The sequence below is a fragment of the Abrus precatorius genome, unplaced genomic scaffold, assembly GCF_003935025.1.
Source record: "Abrus precatorius isolate BTA unplaced genomic scaffold, Abrus_2018 Scaffold8, whole genome shotgun sequence".
NCBI lineage: Eukaryota > Viridiplantae > Streptophyta > Magnoliopsida > Fabales > Fabaceae > Abrus > Abrus precatorius.
In genome coordinates this window covers 24,438,212-24,463,198 of record NW_020874428.1, presented here as the reverse complement: position 1 = coordinate 24,463,198, position 24,987 = coordinate 24,438,212, and the positions used below count along the sequence as shown (strand labels likewise).

Here is a 24,987-nt window from a genome sequence, read left to right as displayed (position 1 = left end):
TATAAGAACAGAAATAAAAAAAAATTATAAATATGACCGATGATGCAATGTAATAAAAAAAAAAGGATGTTAAATAAGTAATATTATTCATTTGTTTTATAAATCAAACTTGTTACTTATCTAAATAGAATAACACGTTAATGTCAGTAAGATTAAATATTTCTCTAATGTACAAGAGTTACATTTTAGTATCTAATGTGGGAATCCTACGTTGATCCGATTTTAAATTTTAATAATGTCTATTATACCATTTTAAAAAAAATAATTTTATGATATAACTTTTATTAAAGTATTTTTAAGTTTTATTTTAATTATGAAATATCAAAACAGTTTTTTTAGACTTGATACCACTAAATACGTCAATTAATTTCAAATGAAGTTATCTTTCTTAACTTTGTCGTACCCAATCACCCCATCCAACTCAAAAGAGTATGTATGAACATGTAAATTGGGTATCAAATTGAACTGGCAGCCATCAATTTTCTTAACAAGGTAAGCACCTTCAACGAGGCTCAGGGCAATGAAGCCTTCCCATCTTTATTTGCTTAACAAAAAGAATATAAAAAATTGGTTCATCTAATCATTTCAGCTCTGTTAAAAGTCAAGATTTGAGTTCAATTTTAGCACACCCAATTTCACTACAAATTCTCGGGAAATTAAATTTGACAATATCTATTCGACCAAAGCAAGATAAATACTTTTAATAAGTGTGATATCATACCACCCAAAAATTAAATTTTAAAAGTGATTTCTAAAATTTAATTTTTGAAAATAACTAATACTTTCTAAAATTTTATTTTGAAAGGCACCAAAAACGGGAGTGTAAAACGCTCAAACAACCAGGCCCAAAGTTGTTGATTCTCCATTAAAACTATTTATTCATAGTATTGATCCGTAAGAATTTATTGAAATTGAGATATTTAGGTTACACAGTATGTCCTTTTTCATGAGAAAACATCTATTTACATGATAACTTATGATGCAACTATTCGTATCAAAGTTTGAATAGATGGTTGACCCATCACGTAAACAAGTACAAATGAAATGTTACACAGGTTGATTTATAATCTTAGTTTCTCACTTGAAATATTTACAATCCATTTACAAAACACTTTTTTTTATCTAATCATTGAAATATCGAAGAAACGCTTGTTTGATTCTGCTGCAAATGCTAGATCACTGCAAACTGCAACTCTTGAAGTTGACAATATTATCTCCCCATTTTGTAAGGTGAAACCATGAATGATGGGCAAAGGTAACCCTTTACTGAGATGTGCATTTGCATATGGCAAGAACACAGTTTCAATAAGCGTCCACACAACTGGCTGCGGAAGGAAAGAATTACACACCCTTTATCAATAAGAGACATTTTAAAATTACATTTTTATGCACTATATACAGCATAAAGTCACCTGAATCAGGTACATCCGCAGATTGCCAATATTGCTCCATCTCAATGACATGTTAAAGTCATTCAATTTAACAGCACCAACGAGGTTGTTTCCATTGATTTTGACCAGACCCGTGCCTTGAATTACCTGTGTAAACAGGATGTAATATAGCAATTAGTGGTCTTTCATTGTAAAAGAACAATATTAGTCACAAACAAATTATTGTGAGTCGTACACAGATAGGAAGAAAGACAAGATCTGATATGAATTTTTGGAACCAGAAGTTGTATAAGTGACAGGATTAGGTCATGGAGGGTGGCATTACTCCAATGTCATGTTTAAATTATGGGGTTAAGATGCATGGAAAAGGAGAGAAGAGACTCTGAATACTTGGTATCTGATGATGATACGGTGTCTCGTGTGATGCAAAGTGCAAACCACTGATAACTATTTATACTTGAAAATTCATAGTACACCTAGTATAAGCAACTCCCAATAAAACTACTGACATCATAAGATTGCTAACATAGTTTACCATTCAATCTCAGCTTTAGTTTTTTTTAAGCTGCCTATACTTTAATTATATGCCCCTTATGCAAGCCGCCAGTGAGATATATACACATTGTATCTGGAGAAAATATATTTCACACACACAAATATAAAATTAACACTTTATTAACACTAATAAACCTACATAACTAAGATAAGATAGCAAGTCTTTTGAATATAAATTAACTCCAATATGAAAAAATAAATTAAACTGCAAATGATTGGATCTTCAAAATCAGCCTTTCTTGATGCTACTTATGCATGCATCACCAATGTATGGGAATCCAATTTTTTTTTCTTTTTTTTCCTTGTAATTCCTGAAACTGATAATTATTAACGAGTTAGATATTCAGGGCAAACACAAATAGTCTTCAATCTTCATAACTAAAACATCCTAAGACCATGGACAAGTCAGTCCAGCAGAGTGAAAGATTGATTAACTAGGCTTTTAGATGAATGACAGTATTAACCAAACAGATATGGATTAGCTTCCTTTTATATAAAAAGAAGAGTATAAAAGAAGGCTGCACAAATTTGTACAGTTAAGCTTTTAGAATAGAAAAATTATTCATTCTATAGCTTCCAATATGCAGAGCCCCATTTACATCCCACCAAATCATTAAATAAACTTAAGTATAGTAAGAACCAAGTAATATCATAATGGTGATGAAAAATGAATACACATAAATAAATTATGACAATAGAGGTGATTAATTTAGATATTAATGACCCTACCAATGAGATGCACGCCACTGGTATTACTTCGTCTTCTTCTAGAACATCAATTGTTAAGTCTGCAAATACATTGGCACCAACATTCTGATTTGAAATCTCCACAACTGGAGGAGAAGATAAAGATATATTCAAGTTCATGTCATGATTTGGGTATTTCTTGTACAGCTGGGGAACAATAAATCTCCATCCTGCAGTGTTCAGTAGAGATTGATCCGGTATTTGGTCCACAATCCAGTGCATAAACTTCGCCTGAACACAGAAAGCAATTTCAGTGACACCAATCCAGTGATACAAAAATAATATTTTAAAAAAGTACATCCTTTAAGATCATAACCAAAAACCCAAACTTACATCATAATACAAGGATGATGCCGAATTAAAAACAGCCTCATCTAAAGAGATTCCAAGCATTTTTGATGAATTTGTGCAGAGAATTGGAAGTTTTGAGTTCTTGTCATAGAGGTCAGGAATAGGTAGGGAAACACTTCTTTCTATAAATAAACCATTGGTTTCAAATCCAACTGATGAATCACTAAATAAAACATCATTGACAAAGGTTACATTCAATGAAGTGTGATCATCGACTGGAAACTCCTTTGGAAGACTTCTCAAGTATGAGTCAAGTCTTGAAATCCTTTCAGTAAGTTTCTTATTGATAGCATTTTCCACTGTTGATCCAATCAGCCCTTCAAAAGCATCTACTATCCTGTTAGATATGAAGCAAAACTAAAAGTCAAAGAACCATAGAATCATTTTATGCCAGATAAGGGTCTCAAGGGAATGTGTGAATAAATGATGGTAAAATTTAAATATGCCGGAAACCTCCAAATACTTTTACTTACAAAATTTCAGAGTACATTAACTATAAGAACATATATCTAATGATATATTTTCATCCCATTTTAAATAATACAATATTAGAACATGATGGTGATGATAGGGAATTAGGGATAATGTTTCTAGGCTAGAAATAAGTGACCAGTCTGAAGTAGTTGATTGCAAAGGGAAGATTCTTTTAACATCACATAATTTGAAATTGTGGATATGGTACAATAATTATCACATTCAGTATATATGCTTTCCACAATTTGAAGTCAAGCCTATTTCAAGTTAATGTACTCTTGAATAAATGTCTCATCACTTTGTTCTATGCTCTTGAGACTTATTTTCTGTTGAAGGGAGACTATTAAGAAAACAAGAGATTCAACTGGATAAGAATGAAAGACAATTCTAGACTAAGATGAACAAGCTAGCAAATGAAATTTCTCCAGATGTCATGCAGTGCTAGTCTAGTGGACTTTATTTGTGAAACTGAGTAACATGTTGATAGAATATGCATACGAACTAAATAGACAATTAAAAGATAAGGTGGACTCTTAATTTTAGGATACATGGTTAGGCCATGCGCCACCTTGATTCAGTATGCCTAGAATGCGGCATATATAATTGAGCAACAAATATCCAAGTATGAGATACTATGGGTTTGCCATTTGGCCATGAGGTTCGCTCTATGCCTAATGATGTTTTTTCCCAGTTGGACTGCTTGGCATTTAGGACTGTGTACTAAAATATAACCTCAGAACTAAATGGTTGCACATGGCTTATTCTGGTGAACTAATAACGCATTAGTATTAACATTGCATATGGCACTTAAGCATTTGAGAATATATCATTAAGAAGGAAAAATAAGCCATCTACACTTAAAAGTGGTGGCCAACACAGTAATATGGTGCAACAAAAGATAAAGGAAGTATGAAACCTATAATCATTAATGAGCTAGAATCTAGTATGGATATTTCCATACCCTTGATAAAGCCAAGATGCACCTCCATCTAATTTTATTGAAATATCTTTAACATGAGATCCACAGTCCTTCAGTTTCAGCTTCAAAGACCCTTCCTGGTTCTCCAAACCCAATGCAAGTCCAACTTCCATGCCTTCAACCTTTCCAGCAGTAGCAATTATCAAAATCCTTCTGATTACAGCCATGAATAAGATGAACAGAGAAAAACAGAAAAAAAATAGTAGCGAGAAATAGGTATCATTTTGAGCCCAAGCAAACAAGAACAACCAAGATATTGGATAACTTAACAACATAAGAAAGTTAACTTGCTATAAAATAAAATAAGTAAAACAAGAATACCACATATAAATTCCATCCTAAGTGCCATAGTGCAATTTATAATTAAATAAGTTAACACAATTAGATATCAAACCCACAACTGAAAATGACACAGTATCCTTCAAATCACAATTCATACCAGAAAACTAGTTACAAACCATCCATTTACAACAGCACCACTTAAAATTCCGATGAAACGACAAACAAGAAGTGAACCAAACAAACTAACCTTCCTCCTTCATAAGGCTATGTTTCAAATAACAACACAATTTTGCTACTTAACAAAAAGCATAATTCTCTAAATACATATTAAAAAACAAAAACAAAACAAAGGATGAATTTCATACCTGAACTTCTGCTCTACCTTTGTCAGAAATCTCAACAGGCACAAGCCAAGTATTATAAGAGTAATACCAATTCATGCTCAAATTACAAGTAACCCCAGAAGCTATAATGGAAATCCCAGTCTCCCCAGGCTTGACATGCGATGAAGGAACATCGATTTGATAAATAGTGATGTTGGAAAGAACCATGTACACATTACCCACAACTGGGATCTTCGAAGTCTTTTCAATATTGGGCAATCGGAGTGAAACTAATGAGGAAATTGCCTTGTTTACCAGCAAGTCCTTCACAAAATCAAGGCCATTTTGGGTAATCGACAAGGATATAAAAGCTTCGTTTTTGGGTTGAAATTGAGCATACCCATGGATCAAGGAAGAGGCTAATAGAAGCAGAACAAAGAAAGGTGACATTTTGTGTGCCATGGGGTTGTGAAAATTGGAGTTGATCATCTGTTGCAAGGCAAAGCTTCCATAGGGAAAGACGTACAAGGGACAAACTCTTTCCAATGACTCAAAAACACTTGCAGAGGACGTGAAAAGTCTAAATCACCCTCACACTTGTCTCTGCCTTCATTGGGGGTGTTTGGTTCTATGAACAGAGAATCGTTACTTTACCAACAGATTCTCTGATATATTTTTTAAATATTTTTTCACTGTTAGATAAAAAGTTCTTAAAAATTATGTTAATTATAATCTTAATTTAATAATTTTTATTTATATTTATTATTTTTATAAATATTAATCAATAATAAAATAAAATTATGTTTAAAAGTATTATTCTTAAAGAAGAATAGTATAGTCCCGTAATTGGGGGTTCTTAAGCAATTTATAACTACGGCAATTTTCAAATGTATTCTGCTAGGGAGGGCAGCGAGAAACTGTTTCTGAGATATTAATCAGATAGTGCATGTCCAAAATATAAGGTGGGAAGCTTATTCCTCAATCAAAATGAAAACGGTCTTTTTGTTTTGTTGTTATGTTATACATTAAAAAAATATAACCCAGAATATTAAGGGATACGTTTAGCTGGGTCTTCCTTGAGATGTTCAAAAAATATTTTTGTTTTTTATATTATTCAAATCTGATTTCAACACACTTTTGTTTGGTATGATGTAATATGCATAGTTGGATTTTAATATTAACCATTCTCATTTCAACCTGCGTGTCTCATCAATTTGCAACTAATTGTTATTATATTGATTTTACAACTTAATCATGGATAAATTAAGCAACTCGTCATAACAGCCATCTCAATCCTGCATACTCTATGTACAGTGTACAATCAGATTATGAAATCAAGAATCTACAAGAAAATCCAACCATTACATCTCAATACTAGACACATGATTTGACTTTTTATTGTTAGGAGTTACACATGAGAAGCTTTGGAGGTGCTAAATGTAATTTCTGTCCTGCTTCCTACTTGCTTTTGTTTTTCCTTAACATCCTTGCTAGAATTGCTTGAACTCTCTCTCTTGCATATCTGTAAAAGCATAAAAACTATATTTAGAACCTGGCATTGATGGACATGCACAAGCAACATACTCATGCACACTAATCATATCTTTCGTGATCATGACCATGACCATATATCTATTTAAAAATCATTGAGGAAGGAAATATCATAATAATGAATTTGTAATGCTTGGCTTTTATGGCATGTGAGTTTATGAAGAGATTCTGACCTTTGGCTGCTCTTCATGGCATTGATAACTTGGCACTGTTTTCCTCCTTGACACAGTTCTCCTAGCTTTAAAGTTGGTCTTTGATGTTGGTGATTTGAAGCTAACTTTTTCTTGTGAATTTATAGAATAGTTATCAAAATGAAGGGGCACTTCATTGGATCCACAGCTCTCTTTTTCTTCACCAGCAGCATCTAAAAATCTTGTCTTGACAGTGACTTTGTGATTACTGTTAAAAGGGTCATACACATTGCTTTCAACTGATGAGGTCTCTGGAAGGCGTGTTGCCATCCACCGCTCAAGCCAGCTCCAACTCATATTTGGTTCCATGCTATTGTGTTTTGTCAATTTCCTCTTTGAACAGATTCTTAACTGTAACAAATAGGATCAGTACTCTGATTCTACCTTATATCCTTTTCCTAAGTGATATAGTATTTAAATTCAATTTGAATAAACTTCTTAATTAATACTTGCCAGAGAATAAATAAATAAACATTTTCACATATGTTATCAATCTTTTTAGATATTTGTCATCTAAATGTTTTACAAACTGATGTGCATAAATTGATTTGATAAATGAAAGAAGTTCAATTTAATTTTACTTTTTGGAAACATTTATTTAAAATGAGCCTCAATGTTTACCTGTTGTGAGAAAGCATAAGCAAGTGCCCTTTCCCTCCTGGTTGTTGCCTCCATCCTGTTTTGCATCCTCATTTTTGAAACATAACTACTTACCGTGCTATCATCCCAGTCTTCCTGAAAAAGTCTATATTATTAGGCAGCTTAACAAAATTTTGAATAATATTAAATTATAGCCAATTTAATGGGGCTTAGTTAAAGTTCAGACTCATATAAATGCTTCAATAATGCGCAATATGTAGTAATTACCCTATGGATCCATGCTCCAACCTTGGATCTTTGCTGTAATTATACAACCTACCCTGTTCATAAATAATCCTTGCATGCTTTAAATTTCATATTTAAAAAAGTGTACCATGGTGCCTGAAGCGAACTGCTTGTTGAGTTACCAATTAAGGTATATCTAGGTATCTTTGACTTTTGGTTAGGTTGGAGATGCAACGAATAAATAGAAAAAAATGGTCAAGTGGAAGATAAAAGGAACGTTTGGAACATAGTTTAATTAAATATTTATTTTAAAAAATTTATTCTATGGAAACTTATATCATAAATTTAATAATTTTTTTAAATAGGTTCAAAAAAATTATTCTAATAAACTATACAGAAAAACTTATTTAAAAAATTATTAAATTTATAAGCTATTTTCATAAAATTTTTCAAATACTTATAAAATTTACAACATTAACATCACATACAAGTCTTAAAAGTCTTAATGTGTTTTTGGTTTAACTTAATTTTAAATATTTACTACTTATTTTGTATAATTTTTATTGAAAAACATTTTGAGGAACAAGTGATTATTTTTTCAACTTAAATCCTTACCAAACATGATATTGGAATGTAGAATAAATTAATCTAAAGGATCATTAATCAAGTTAACATGTTGACCTTCTTTACCTAGTTTTTATCACTATTTTTTATTTTGCTTTTTTAAAAGAAAATTTTAATACAATATTAACCACACTTTTAGTTAATCATCTTAAGTTTAATATATCTTGAGGAAGATATCTTAAACGGTAATTCTCTCTAATTTCTTTGTCCAGTTCTTATGAACTTATTCGGTTCAGCATATTTCAACTTATCTTTTTCTTCTTTAACCAATATCACGTGTTAGTTAACAAAACATCATTTTCTTATGTTATACCTTCTGCTTTATTACTTGAGTTCTGGTTCTGCGCTGAATACGGTGGCAAATGCTCATTTTTTCTCCTTCAACTGACAAAACATCCGTGGATTGCCCAGTTTGGACTTCAATTGATGTGCTCATGGATTTTCTGTCTGGACTTTCTGTTGCTAAATTGAACTCTTTACCAGTTTTCGATCTCAATTCTTCATTTTGTCGCCTCAACTGTAATGTGCAACATACTAATGAGGTTAATAAGCAAAAAATATTCCTTATGCAAGTGTCAAATACATTAATCATGTAAATATTGAATGAAAAATGCTAATAACACGTTTTTAATTATGTTCTTTTTAATTTTATTAATAGCTAAATTTTATTAAAATTTACAAAATTAAAATTATACAAGAGACTTATTAAATAAAAATAAATTTTAAATGATTTTATTTTTTAGTCTTGTTAAATTTTGGTTAATAATAAAAAAGTTATGTTACAGGGTTGTATATATTTCTCTTATTAAATATATCATTATATCCTATAGTTCTAACTAGCAGCTGGTGGCATTTTTGCATTAAATATTCAAAATGGTTGAGGATGGAAATGGGATAAAAAAAAAGGGAGGGCTGGAAAATTGACTTTGTTGCATAAGTAAAACCAAATTGATGCAATTAAAGTTTGGTGAGCTAACCAGAAAGCTTCTATATGCTGACTGAATAAGAATAGCTGCTTCCTCCTCATTCAATGATGAATTTGTCCTTTCTTGTGTTACATTCTCTACAGTTTCTTCACTCTTGGTGTCTCCTTTATCAGTCAAGTCCTCCTCTATGGACTGTGTAACCGTGACTTCAGAGCTCTTAACTGAAGCTGAATCTTCCTCAGCAACCACTGAATTGAATTCATCACCACACAAGTATGATCTAACAGATACCCATCTTCTATTTTCAGCTCCATTGCGTTTCACCTGTTAGCATGGCATAATTCAAAGCTGGTTTATTCAGATTCCACGGTGAAATCAATGAGTAAGAACAGCACTAACTGGAACTAGAAAATTGAGCTAATAAAACTGTTTTGTGCTTCTTCACTAGTATTTCACAATCAAATGCAACATAAAGAGAAGAAAGAAAGAAAAAGAGAGAGAGAAGCTATGGAACTTAAGAGACTCACTTTGATTTCATGAGATCCAACAGAACGATTTTTGGAGAAGACACTTCTTACTAACACCCCAGTGAAACCCATCTCAATTACCAACTTGAGAAGAAAGAAAGCTTTGACAAATTCCCAGTGAGATTGTCCTAAACTATATTAATATATATGCCAATGCACATATGGTGGGGGATGCCACATTATTAGGATTGGATAAAGTATAATAAGGAAAGTAACATTCTTGCTTGATCCCACAATATTAGACATTAAATAAAGTTGTATTTATAGGTTAGACGAAATTGATAACTTTATATCTAGAGGGAGACCACATGTTAACTAGAAATAAATTTGATCATGATGATCTATGTGCAGGGGATTGCAGAGCTGGAATGGTACCTTAAAATAAAAAATAATAGAAGCTGGAAAGTTAAAGAAAGATAAAAGGGGATGGACATGAGTGCATGTTTTTGTTGCTTTTGCATATACTTTTAGCACATGGCTTGCAGCTGATAGGCTTTCATAAAGTTTACTTGTTACTGGGTTTATGTCTATTATTCCTTTTTGGTTACTGCTTCCTTTGTCTTTGGGATGCCTTTTTTTTATTACTTTAGTTTGATGCCAGTGGCTTTAGGGACAGGCTTGGAAGCCATAAAAATTTTCCAAGGATTCTTCACTATCAATTTTCAAATGCTTTTGCAGGTGTGGTGTGTTTATTTTGGATGAACTCATAAAATGGCAAAGGTATACTATGTGTGAAATGCTAATAAGTCATAATTCACAGGTGATGTTTTCTTTCATGCGGTGTGCCTTTATGAGGAAGTTGATGGAAAGCCTAAGACCTCGTGCATGGTTGGAAAATGTTTTTGTGATCATCAAAATGGATAAGGTTTTTTCTTTTTCTTCAAAGTATATTTTTAAAATACACCTACATACACACGTATATAAAAGAAAATTAAAAATAAAAAGAATTATATATAATATTTCTTACAATGTTATATAAAATAAAATAAAAAATGCCATGACTCTCTTTAGTTATTAAATCCAGGAAATTAAATGGTACCATCAGATTTACATAGCAATTAGAGAATCAGGGTTCAGGTTGCTCACTTAACCTTTGTGTGTTTGACCTGAAATGGGATAGATTGAAAATTGAGGGAGAATGACTTTTTATTTAAACCCACTTTTATAGTTTGGTTAAACCAAATATGTTGTCTGAAATTGGCTAATTTCAATCTGACTAATTTGTATTTCTTTTTAACATTGTCATGAAATGGGAAGATTATTTTATGGTGCTAAGATCATTGTTTATTTTTTGTTCTGATTAATTATCACATAATACATGATTACTTTTTAATAACTTTGGCACATTAACAACAAAATATGGCTATGTATTGTGTAATAATTGGTCAAGCTCATAAACTCGTACTGCACAATAATTTCTTCATAAAACAAAGTATGAACAGGAGCCATTATTACTGTTTCACTTTTGCCATTGTTAAAAACATCTCACCCCTTATAACAAATTTAGAGGGATATGTCCAGAAAATTTGTTTTCCAAATTTCCCTTTTATTAAATTATGGTAAAATAATATAACCATTTGTTTATAGCATAATTTGTTACATAGTTGAATTGCAACGTGAAAGCCAGCATTATTTTTTTTATTGACTCTGTGATATGATCACCACTTTAAATGATGGTTATTAATGTTTTTTCTTTTTTTTATCATAAAAAATGAAAAGTGGATATGATTCTTTTAGGACTTGTTTGTAAACGCATGGCAAATCTTCGATAGATGAAAGTGGATTTATTATTATTATTAAAGAAATGTCAATTTAGGTGCATCAGAAATCTCGAAAAAGAAATTAGAACTTGTATATAAGCAAACAGTTAGTAATGTTTTTAAAGCGAAAAATAGATTCCTTCTTAATTGTCAGATTACATTATATGCATAATTTCTCCACTAATCAATTTTAAATTATAAATAAGGATATTGAGCAATACATTAAATTATTTTAAAAAAACTGACCAGTACTTCTAAAAATTAGTTAAAAATTAAAAATATTAATTAAAAAAGGTAAAACTCCTTACACTTGTAATTTTAATATAATATATTAAATAATTTTTAAAAAATACCATTTATCTATTTCTTAAATGGTATCGTCAAAATGCCGATTAATAACATATTTTTAGAGTTGTATTATTGGGATAAAAAGAAAAAAGCAAGTGCATGTTTTGTGTAATAAATAATTTTTATTTTATTGAAACATGTTATGTGAAATGATTGTTTATGAACGCAATGCATGTGGGCAACGCATTGTTGAAATTCCATTTAATGGGTGGAGCTGATGTTAATATGAATATATTAAAATGTGGAATATAATATTGAGCATGTGCAGCACACTAAAGGAAAGAGCTAGCTAGCGTCAACTCCTCATCGACGTATATATATATATATATAATATTATTTGAATTAAGAAATCTTTTAAAAAAAATTGAGAAAAGTTCTTCTCCTCAAAATGTTTTTTTATCTACTTCAAAAATAAATTATAGGTATTTACGGATAATCTCTGCTTCCAAATAACTTTTAAAACCGTTACAAATTGATTAGATAATAAATGTTTAAGTTAAAAGATTCTTGAGAGAAAAGATGTGTTTTTTTTTTCCAAGTGTGTCACACTTTTTTATATAAGATGTAGAATACATAACTTATAATTTGGTCTCCTAAATATATGTTTTATCTTTAATAAATATATAATTTTCTGTTATTAGAAATTTAAATTTAAAATTAAAATTTTTAAATAGTTATATCAAATCGTACATACTCTTTAGCAAGGTAATGTATAGTCACGAAACATTTCTAAATTATTATTAAGTAAGGTTATGTTTTTTTACGTGTATAGTCTTACTTTTTATTAAAAAAATTAATTGTGATTAAAATAATTCTTTAATTTATTAATAAATGATTTGTGATGGTTTATAATAAATAAAACATTTATTAAATAAAAATTAAACATATAAAAATATGTAATAAAAATACTCTAAAATATATATTTATTATCGAAGAACAAATATTAGGAAGGAAAAAGAATCTAAATCTCTTAATGGGCTTTCAAATACAACAAGTGGAAAGCTATACTAGTCCCATTAAAAAGGAAAAAGGAGTATCCAAAATAGACCCAAGTGACAAAAGGCCTGCAATGATGATTGTAGTGCTTATAAGTGAGTTAATTATATGTAATATGACTTTATTTTTTTATTAGTTTTGCCTTCAAATATATCGACTCACTAGCTTTTTTGGATTGGTGTTGGCGGTAGTAAAAAAGAAATGATGTGCTTATTAATTATTTGGGTAGGTATAGTGTGATTACATATAAATAGAATTTTATTTTTCATTGGTGTTTTGGATGAGAGAGAAGTTCTAGGTTCTATTATTCTGAGGTCCTGAAAATGGCTATCAATTGTTAGTAAGGGAGAAGCTATTTTGTTAGCTGATTGATATTTGAACCCACAAAATTACATCCGTCTTAACTTTGTATAAGTATATTTTTACTTTTTATTTCTTTGAGTTAGTAATTTTTTTTCTGTGTATATGGGTTTTGAGTTCCTTTTGAACTCTCTCTAATAATATATGTTTTGTCTATAAAAAAAAATATGACTTTATTTTCTAGGTGCATTTATCTTTATTTTCATTCTCTTTGAGAGGCACTAAGCCTTAATCTCAAACTAATTATACAAAGTGAAAACGTTTATATATTCCTAAAAATAACATTTCTTTCATAAACAATTAATAAGGATCAAAGTTTCCATGCTGCTGAGATCTGATAATATGTAAACATTTACAAGATGGTCAATATAAATTTAAATAACAAATTCAAAAACAATATTGTCTATTATGATCTTCAATAGATTTTTCATGATTTAAAATTTCACTAAAAATTTATATTGTCCAAAATTAAGAATTATATGCATAGGAACAAAATGCTCCACAAAAATAACAATTGCTAGAATAAATTCTCATAGACAATTTAGAAGCGTTCCTTTATGCAAATGAATTCATCAATACATAATAAGAATTTTATTTAAACATAATTATTTTTAAGTGAAAAAGATAAACAAATTCGCCAATAAGCATTGTTCATGGTAAAATGCAATCTCTGCATGATGCAATGCAATAAGGGGATGATTAAATTTATCCTAAGGAAATATTTTCTAAACATCTCAAAGTTAAAACAAACAAACAGACATGTACAAAGGTTTGGATAGGTAGAACATTCTAATAGAACGAAGGAGAATACTATATTGCAATAAGGAACAATAGATTAAAACAAAAGTGTCAAAACAATCTATATTTAAAAAGATAAATTTTATTCTTTTGAAGTCTGATTGATGTTGATGTTAAAAAAGTTTTTTTTTTAATACTTAAAATTTTAAGCAATCTTTACTACCAAGTATTTTTCAAAAAAATGGAAATATTTTTTATGGATATAATTTTTTAAAAGAACATATATATATTTTCTTTGAATGTTTTTATACATGAGAATTTTTTAAAGCAAAATGTAAGAAGATGATGTCGTTATAATTTATGAAATTTAATGAAAATGATATTTATTAAAATGATTTTGTAGTCTGTGTTGATTGATATGTGAATAACATTTTTAATAAAGTATCAATGATTTATTTATTCTTAGACTAATTTTTTATTAATTTATAATTGGCTGTCACATTTAAATATAATTAAATCAAAATTAATTTGAATATATTAGAACAAAATATATAAATTTTAACAATATACATATTTTAAATTAATTAAATCAATTTATATAAAAAAAGTAGCATATTACTATCAAAAAAATTTTCTTTAAAGTCTTTAGCTGGTTTGTAAATATACCCTCTTGTATATTATAAACACTATTGTTTAATTTTTTTATAAAATATTTTAATTTAATTTATATATTTATACTTATTTTTTATTTGATAATTATCAATAGTGCAATAAAATATAAAATTAAATTAGAGATTTGTGCTTCTAAAATAAGAATAAAAAACTATAATTTGTTTTATTTTATTTATTTTCAAATAATATAATATGAAAAATAAAAAAAGTAACTTTTTTTTCATCCCATTACAACACATCCACGTAATAAAATAAAATATTTACTCTATTATTCCATTCTACTCTATTTTTTTTTTTTATTTGATTCATTAGGTCTCCATCCATGGATCCACACGCAACATAAAGCTAGCAAAGGTAAAGGAAAGGGAAATTGAACTCCACTAGTTTATATAGTAAGTCAATAGGTGGTAGTCCACTCAGAACGTCTAGTCGCAGCTTGGTCAGTGATGGTGGCTATGTAAAAGGTTTTATTTTTAAAAAATAGAATCATTAACATGTTTCTTAAAACTTATGTAAAAAATAAAAATATTTTCATTTTAAAATAAAAAATATTTTTTTTTAAATTTTACAGACATAAATTTATATAATTGAAAATTTTAATACAATAAATAATTTTATAATTAAATTATTCAATAAAATGTTATTAATAATATATATATATATATATATATATAAAGAGGAAGAGTCAAAATTAGTTTGTTTACATCAGGTTTCAAATTTAAATATTTATATTTTTAATAAATTCTTTTTATATAATACAAATTTAATTATTAAATCATGAATATTAAATTTCATGTAATTTAAATTTTTGTAATTACGTTGTCAAAACTTTGATATTTACTTGTATTATTTACTTATATTCTACATATATATTATTTATTAAAATAAAATAATGCAACAAAATAATTAATAAATTAATTTTTTATAAAATTTTATAAAATTGATATATTTAATAAAAAAATTTAAATTAACCTTTAGATCGGTTAATATAGCATATGTTAACTCACACATATGTGTGTTATTATTGGTCAGTATTTTGAAAGAAAAAAAAAAAGAAGCTCTATATTTAGTTATTTCTATGAAGGAAGCTAGAAGACTAACATACGGGACATTGACGAATAAAGACTTGCTTTTTCCATGATGTTATGGCAGTGACCAACTGAGGAATAAGACACCCAAATATGTGACTACGTGTATATGTAAGTTTTTAGTGTGTAAATTAAAATATTTTTTATTAAAAATAAATATATATTGTATGATTATTGATAATTTAGAAAAAATATTTATTAAATTAAAGAGATTAAATATTTAAAATTAAGAAAATTAAATAATAATTTTAAATGTTAAAAAGGAATAAAATTTAATATTTAATTTTGATATATTATTAGTGTAAATATATGTATATATATAATAAGAAATTGGGATATAATTTAAATTTTTACCCTTTTTATTTCATTTTTTATATATGTAAATATTTAAGAAAATTTAATATATAAATTTTTCCATGACCCAACCTAATTTAAATTTATTTGGACTGGTTTCCAATTTATTTGATTTTTTTTAATGTTAAACTTAATTTTACTTAATTTATTAAATTTAATCAATTTATATTCCTTTCTGGTAAACTCCATCCGACTTGATGTATACATTTCTACATGCATCACTACTTCTGCTCTACACTTTTTGGCGTGATAATCATAATATATTTGATTTTGGAAAAACAAGATACACCTTGTTATGCACAAATTATAATCTCTCAAAACCTTTGCAATTTGATGATTGCATATAACGGTAAAGCTTAAAGTGTGATCCCATAATAGTTTAAACTTTTATGAAAGTTGGTGGATAACATATATAATACGTATTGCACCCTTGTCTTTTAATAAAAAGCTAAATATCGGCATATAGGTAAATCCTTACATTTTTTACGCTGAGTCCACAAACCTTTATGTTAGATGTGTGTGTTAGAGTTGCAAGCATGAAACCATTCACTTGCCTACCTAATCAAACACTGTATTAGCGAAATTAAAAGCTAACTTTTGGAGATGGGATACTGATTTTTAGCCACAGTTAAAGGTCTGAAACAACTTCAAAATAGTTAAAATAAGAGTCTAGTTAATCAGAAATTTGAAGCTAGCTTGTGATTGCTTGAATCCTAAACCAAGCATAACGCTTTGATTGATGGATGGTTTCATCCTTATTTTAGATATACAAATGCGAGAAGATGAAATGAGAGGTAACTCAGAGGATGGAGCAATTATTGGGGTATGAATCATAAAATAGATGGGGGTACATGACATAGGGTTGAAAGTAGGTTCCACATATTGGACAAGGTGGACGACATTGCCCCTGTTCATGAGTCACGGGTGTCATGTTTTCATCTTCGTGTTGGTCACCCTCATCATCGCCACCTTCGTTCGATTCATTCACATCTTCAACACTTACTAGTTTAACACAACGGAACTTCTTTCTCATCTTATTGGCCAAGTGAACAGCATCAACTCCTCCTCTTATTACCACTACTTGATCATTGGGTTCGCCTTCAAATGATATTGATTGCACACCTGAATATATGTTTGATTATTTAATTTGACCATGGTCACAACGAAGCACTTATTTAAAATTTTGCACATACAGTGGCAACATGACTTTGGCTATTATTAATCAATATTTACTTGCATACCAATATCAAGCATATGGCTCAAGTGTTAATTTTTAAGCAATAGGTATTTCGAAAAGATTAGAAAATTGGCTGTTTTAATTAAATATAATATATATAGAAAGATATTTATGTTACTAAAGGAATGCAAATATTTATCATAGCATGCACCTGACATAGCTGCAATTTTGAATGCCCTTGTTCTGCATTTTTCACTCTCCACGTTCACCTTTAAGACTATTTTCTGCTGCATGACAATATTTATAGAGCTCTTATTATTCTTTAAATAAATTGAATAGCTTGTAAGTACCTATTAATTGCAAGTGAGATCACCTTCATATTTGATAAAATGGAAGAAGGCTGCTTTAGCTTTATGATGTTGGAGAAAGCTTGATTCGCAGGTGATCAACGCGTTTTCATGTTTCTATGCTTTGTGATTGATCGGCAATGCGAATACACCAATATATATATAATGCTTGAATATGAAAATCATAGTTTTTATATTTTTTTGTTTTAATTCCTTATTGGTGTATTTCATTAAGTCATATGCTAATTTTTTTATTAATTTATGTAAAAGTAATAAGAATTAATAAAAAATCTCAAAAAATAAAGATTAATTTTATATTTATTTCTGTTCTTATTATAAATATATTGATCTTCTGGATATTCCTTTGTTATAGAATAAGGTAACGTTCTTATAAGTATTGTTGATTTTTTTCTATTTGACGTGAGAGGAGTATACTTGCAAAAAGTAATCTAATAATAAAATTAAATGTTAATTTAGGTAATAAATACTATTAAATATTTAAAAGTTAATTTTTTATTCATATTTTTTATTTTTTTTTTATAGACAATGTTATAGACTAATAGACTTTATGAATTACCTTTAACTTTATTTTTTAATTAAATAAATAATAATTTAATTATTTATTAGAATTAGTTTAATTATTTTTTAATTTATTTTTAATCTAATTAAAAAGATACTTATCTTATTTAAGATGAGAGATATTAAGATTTTTTCTTATATTGTTATCACTGAATAGTATTTAAACCGCGGCAATGCCAATTTTAATAATTGAACGGTTGAGTCACATCTTGCCCATCGTTCACGTCGTGGAAAATTAGTACAGTAGATAATTTAATCTCAAGGTTTACGTTCTTCCTTCCTTTTTGCTGGATTTCGTTCGATGTTAATCATGGAAGCATGATAATATGTTGATTTATGGTAGGAGAAGCTACTTTAGATTTTAATTAATTGATTTAATTCAATTAAATTTATATATATTATATAATTTTTAAATATTTTTATTTTTATTTTTAGTAAAGAGTCGAATACATAAAATTTTATTTAAAAGAGGAAAAAATCTTGACACTTAAATTAAAATGAATAATTTTTTTAATATTCATTAAATATAATATATAACATTCAGTAAAGTTTAATAACTCCTCATGAATATTACCTTTTTCAAAAAAAAAAACAAAAACAAGAAACAAAGTGAATGATCTCTTATTTTACACTCAGTGGAGAATTAGGTTTCGTTTTCAAGTCCATAACCTAGCCACATTATAAAAACATTTAACAAGCATATTATCCGTCCTGCTGGTTTCCATGAAATTTGTAACATTATATGCAATCATGATACTAAAAATAAATCATTAGGTCAAAAGATATTTGAGTACTTGAAATACATATCTCGACGTAGAACGTCTTAACCTTCAAAATGAAAGCATTTAACGTAAGCAACATTTGACAAAATTAATTTAGAGATTTTACAATAAGGTGCATGCTGAGATGCGATAGATTAACTCTAAATCTATGTCCAACCTTACTTTCATGGATTAACGTACGTTCACCTGCTCCTTAAATAGCCCAGGAGCCAGCAGCAGAACAGGTAAGCATCCACAGGTGGATCGAAACTACAAAGCCTGTTATATAATTTGTTAATACTGATATAATCATAAAAGAAAAAACTAGTAATGAACAATAATTTTAAGGACCACAAACTTTAAATACTTATATATATGTGTGTGTGTCAAATAATATTTATTTTAATTATATCTATAGTTCACGTATTAGTATTATTATTACAATAATGATGTATTTATTGGTATATTTAAAAAAAATTTCACTGCCTACGTCAATACTCAAACTATTTAGTCTATTTAATTAAAAAAAAGTTTTGCTTTTGTTATTTTTTTAAAATAATTTTTAAAAATTTAAATATCTCCAAATAAGTAATTGAAGGTAAAATTTGTTCTACTATTTAAATATCTTATTAAAATATAATTTTTTAAAATATACTTTCAGATTAGGTTAGACTTTTAATAAAGTTATGGTTTTTTAAATGTTATATAAAATACATGATAATAAAAAATTAGCCTAAAGTGGTTCTTCCCAAAAACTGTAAAGGTCATTTTCTTTGACAAGTAAAGGGTTAATCTCAACAAGAAAGCTAAATAAGCATAATTTTTTATATGGTTTGTTATTTGGTCTATGTATATATATTATTGACTATTTAGAAATGGTGTTGTTTAACTCTTTAAAAAACTGTGAATTGTATGATCGAGTTTATCAAAATGGGAGATTGGTCATGCAACAAATTTGAACAAAATGATTTTTTATTATTGAGTTGATTTATCTTAAATCTTTAATTTGATTTTATAGTATTCATCTGTGACCATGTACAAAGATTGGGGTATTCATTGTGTTTCATTATGAAAAATATTTTTTTTTTCTATTATAAAAAAATACTCAAACCATTAACTTATTTTTCTCCATCTTTCATTTTCATTTTTACTTATTTAAATAAATAGATATTTTTTTACTTTTATCTCTCTTATTTCTACTCATCTAAATAACATATATTTTTTTTCTCAAATTCTTTTTTATATATATTTTTTCCTCTACATTTCACTAATTAATTAATTCAAACAAAACGCTATAATGTCTATGGGTACGGTGGAACCGAGGAATAACACTTTCATCCACCTCTTAATTGGCTTCAAGTAGCCCTATGATTCATGTTAGTGACATCCCCAGAGATCACAGTAATTTTAGCCCTCCACAATCCCTGATCTGATCTTTTGGCCTTGACTTTCGCTGTTTTACATGTTCACTAAATAGTTCATAAACGATAATAAATTAAAAAAAAAATTAGTGTAGTCTAATGCATTATTTTTAACACAACAATCACTCTTTGTTAACATTTACTGTTTTATAAATCGCGGGAGTTCTAATCTGTTTATTGAGTTTAACTCATGATTTTACTCATCTTAATGAATTTCAGTTAATAATTTTAAATATATTTGTACAACATAAATATATATATATATATATATATATATTATTTCCATATTTTAATAAAATTTTAATCTTAAAATTGTTGTTGATCTTTGTAGCAGGGATAGGTGCATGAAATTTTGTTTTGAGTAACTCTTATCAGCTTAACCAAAAGGAAATTTTTTTTTAATATGAGACAAGAAAAATTATATTTTTAAGGATAATTTTAACATAAATGTATATAAAAAGTGTAAATAGAAATAATTATATATAATATTATATAGTTATATATTAGTATTTTATAAGTGAATAATAGAACCGTAGTAAAGAATACACATAGACATCGCCACCTTACTTCTCATTCACACAGAGAGAGAGAGAGAGTATCCAAATGTTATAATATTATTATTGGTAGACGTCCAAATTCCAAAGAGTAAAGCTTTGACGGCCGAGAAGCAACTCAGAGGATGGAGCAACTATTGGGGTAGGGATCATAAATTACGTAATATGGTGGACAAGATGGGGGAAAATTATTCGCATAAGTATAAGTTACTGCTGAATTTTCCATAGGATCTCCTTGTTCCTCTCTATAATGGCCACCCTCGTCACTATAAGCGTTTTCATCTATGACGCTTATAAGGGTAGCATAGTTGAACTTCTTTCTCATTTTATTAGTCAACCTAACAGAATCGATTCCATCTCCAGTCACCACCACTTGATCCCTGCTTTCTCCTTCTAATGACACTGAACGCACACCTGCACGTATGTGTGATTTGGCCATAAAAAAGAATTAAGCATCATATAATTAAATCAATCATGAGCATAGATCACTAGACAAACATAATTCAATGAGGATATATAATTATATATGCAATGGGTTAATTAGTTTCACTTTAATCTTTATGTTATGATGAACATCGGCTATTTAGATTTAAATTTGGTATTTGAAGTTACTAATGAATGGACAATGCATGCAAGTGATGAAACGTGACATGCACCTTGAGAGGCTGCTGCAATTTTCAGTGCCTTGCTTCTGCATTTGTCATTCTCCATGTGCACCTGGATAACTATTATCTGCGCGCGGAAGCAGTGGAAAGAGCTTGTTGTCGACCCAAATTGAATAAGACCATGTAATTTAACTATAAACCATTAGTGAATAGTGATCTCACCTTCATGTTTGATAATTTGAAACAAAGAGAGAGCTTTAGCGATGTGTTCGGGAAGAAGCTTTATTAGCCAGTGTATATTTTGTTGTATGATTCGATGCTTTGTGGTCGGGTTGCAACTAATCACACTGCTTATATATCCGTATATAGAAGTGACTTTTTGCTTAAAGATATTATGATTATATGTTTTTTAACATATTTTTTTACCATTAGATATTAGAATTCTTAAGTGCAAAATGAAACTCTCTAAACAGAGCATTTAAAACCAACAATTTTAAGTAAGTTTTATATAAAATTTATTATTTTCTTCAAAAAAGTTATAAATTGTATTTAATAATAAAATCATAAAAGAAATTATTAAAAATAGTATATTTTTAATATATTTGATTCGGCAAAACTTAAATAGGCCTCAGAATGCAGTTTTAGATTTCGTATAGGACTCATTTAGCACAATGGACAGTTGTTAATTTCAAGAGGATTAACCTCAAGTTTTGGACCTTGTTAAACTAACATAAAACAATTTTTTTTTGTTTTTTGTTAACATGAATTTTTAATATTAGTTTTAAATAATTATAAATAAAATATATTTTGTAGAAAAACATAATATTTATCATATCAAAATTTGATAAAATAAAAATATAATAATATTTTTTACCAAAAAAAAACATTTTAATTTAATCATTTGAAATTAATTTGAAGTGCATATGTTAAAAAAAGTCTTTTGTATATTACTTTGTTGACTCAAAGTAAACACCCACTAAACACGACATGGAAACTAGTTGAGATTTGTATATTTCGAGATTGAACTTTCTACCATTTTACACTTGTGATGGAAAATTAGGTGTCGTTTACAGTAAAAATATTGTATTTGGTTGGAAATAGAAAAAGGAAAATTTAAAGGCAACGAAAGACCAGAGGAAAAGTAACCGACGAAACGCGGAGTCTCTTTAAAAGACTTGGCCTCGTGCATGCTTCCTTCTTCCAAGTCCTATTTTTAATTTCATTCAATTTTCCTAAAAGTGTGCAAAGACGACAAATTTCTAGTAGTTAAATGGAATGTACTGAATTCTTTTAAAAAAAATGGCTATATAACAATGAGGTATTAAGAATCAAATTAAATATACGAGTTTTTGAAACTGTCTTCAATTTTTTTTCTTGACAAAAGAGTATATAATTTCTTTGAACTTTAAACTTTACAAATTGAATTTTTTGTACAATGTGTTTATAAACATATAACAACTTAACAGTGAAAATTTTAATATACCAAAAAGCTTCACTTTTAAAAACTATCCACTACTCATATTAATCCATAAAATTAATTTAAAATTTATTTTTTAATATAAATTTTTTAACCTGTAATGTATGAATAATATTTTTATTAAAAATTATAATATTTAATAATATCAATTCATTAAATTGTATTAAATTTTCTAATTTTAATATAAATTTTTATCGCAATAAAAAATCGTTTTTATATATCATGTTTCTGTGCTATATTACTAAACTACAAGAAAGAACATTTGTCTAAACCTTAATAGGTTCAACAATCTCTTCAAAAAGATTTTGTCTCCCTACTACTTATTCCCTCAAATCAAAATAACACGCCATTCCTTTTATAGGATTATTTTTTTATACATAGCATTTTAAAATAATATATATTAAAATATAATTTTTAGAAAATTTATGAAAATTTAAAATTCAAAAAATTACTAATTAGTGTAAGTACAGAGATGGAACATCAAAAATTTATAAAGTATAAAAAATTAATAATAATTTATAAAAAATAAATTTTGTTAATGAAAATTTTTAAAAAAATAAAAAATGTCAATGAAAATTTTTAGAAAATAATAATTTTTAAATACTAAAAGCTGTAATTAGGGTTTTTTAAAAATTTTCCATATTTTTATAATTTTATCCAAAACATCTTATTTTATTAATTTTTTTCATTAAAAAAAGGCCCTTTTATATCCTCAACGATTTTTAACAACTTTGTTTCCATCGCGTTGACACTTGCTTAATAGTCCGAATAATTTAAACCCTGTCTTATTATAACGAGCAAATTAGTTTATACTAATTCCGCCAATACTTACTCTTTTTAACAGTAAATACATCTAATTTGACAATTTTAAAAGATTTTATATAAATTAAATTAAGATAAAAACTATTTAAAAAAACCATTTTTTCATCAATCTTGAGAAAGAAAGAGAGAATCCTATGTGCACATTATTAGAAACTATTAGACGCTTAAAAGAAAACTTAAAGCAGAAGTCAGCAAAAGAATATGTTTTCCAAAAGTATATACTGTCTCTCCTTTTAATATATGATGTTGTTCTAATAACGTGTATTTATAATTCACCTTATTAATTATTAGTGGATTATATTCACGGTTAAATATTTACTGCATATAATTCAAGCATCTAATTTTTTAACAAAATACAACTAAATACTGATTTTTTTATTACCCCTATTTTACATTATGTTTGATCTTAGAGAAAATAGTGAAATGTTGACTCATATATATTTGTCCTACATTTTACCCGTATAAAACAAAGTATAATTATAATCGTTAACTAAAAAATTAAATAGTTGCTATTTTAAATGCTTTGCAGTTTGTTATGCATGTATGCATAAACATAATTATAACTCTTAATTTTTCAAATCAATATAATTATAACTACATTTTGTTTTTTCGAATTTACCCCTTTACTTTATAAGAGTACAAATTAACTCCATTTGCCCCCGAGTGAAGAATGTAGCGTGTATAAATGAAAATGAAATTATGTGAAATGATTTATCTGCTGAGTAATGAAAGAAAGATATACAAGTATAAAATGAGTGTAGAAATGCAAAGAAGATTTTCTTTGCTTTACGTTTTTTATGTTTGCTTTTCTGGTGTATAAAATTCGCACGAATTCGATCATTTTCTGCCATTACAAATTATTGTTTCTATATCTAAAACTCCGTGTTCGATTAATGTGCTTTTCTTAATCCGAAAGGCAAATATAGACGAGACTTCCTTTATCTGTCTGATGACTTGAAATATCTACGACAGAACACCAAAAACAACCAATGAATTTCGAAGGGAATTTTAATTTCTCATCAATGAACAGTTATGCAATCCACAAGCACAACTGAAAAGAAACATAAAAGGAATCAAAATACACGAACAAACGACCTAGTGGTGACAGAAAACATAAATAACTAAGCCGAATTTATATAGTTAATAGGCGTGGATTCAAAATTTGCCCTTAACCAATATGCT

At 28.0% G+C, this 24,987-nt stretch overlaps 2 protein-coding genes across 2 annotated transcripts; both read right to left on the bottom strand.

Annotated features, from left to right (window-relative positions):
* Window positions 1-857: 857 nt before the first annotated feature.
* LOC113846842 (putative BPI/LBP family protein At1g04970) lies at window positions 858-5,677 on the bottom strand. Its single transcript, XM_027475532.1, has 6 exons — window positions 5,145-5,677; window positions 4,480-4,619; window positions 3,027-3,381; window positions 2,676-2,924; window positions 1,413-1,538; window positions 858-1,325 (listed from the first exon to the last, which is right to left on the bottom strand). Exons 1-6 carry the CDS (start codon window positions 5,589-5,591, stop codon window positions 1,119-1,121), a joined length of 1,524 nt encoding a protein of 507 aa, XP_027331333.1. The 5' UTR covers window positions 5,592-5,677; the 3' UTR covers window positions 858-1,118.
* Window positions 5,678-6,510: 833 nt separating this feature from the next.
* LOC113874508 (protein IQ-DOMAIN 1) lies at window positions 6,511-9,818 on the bottom strand. The gene is made up of 6 exons (XM_027512730.1): window positions 9,747-9,818; window positions 9,271-9,543; window positions 8,607-8,810; window positions 7,466-7,579; window positions 6,827-7,195; window positions 6,511-6,624 (listed from the first exon to the last, which is right to left on the bottom strand). Exons 1-6 carry the CDS (start codon window positions 9,816-9,818, stop codon window positions 6,511-6,513), a joined length of 1,146 nt encoding a protein of 381 aa, XP_027368531.1.
* Between the last annotated feature and the right edge of the window lie 15,169 nt (window positions 9,819-24,987).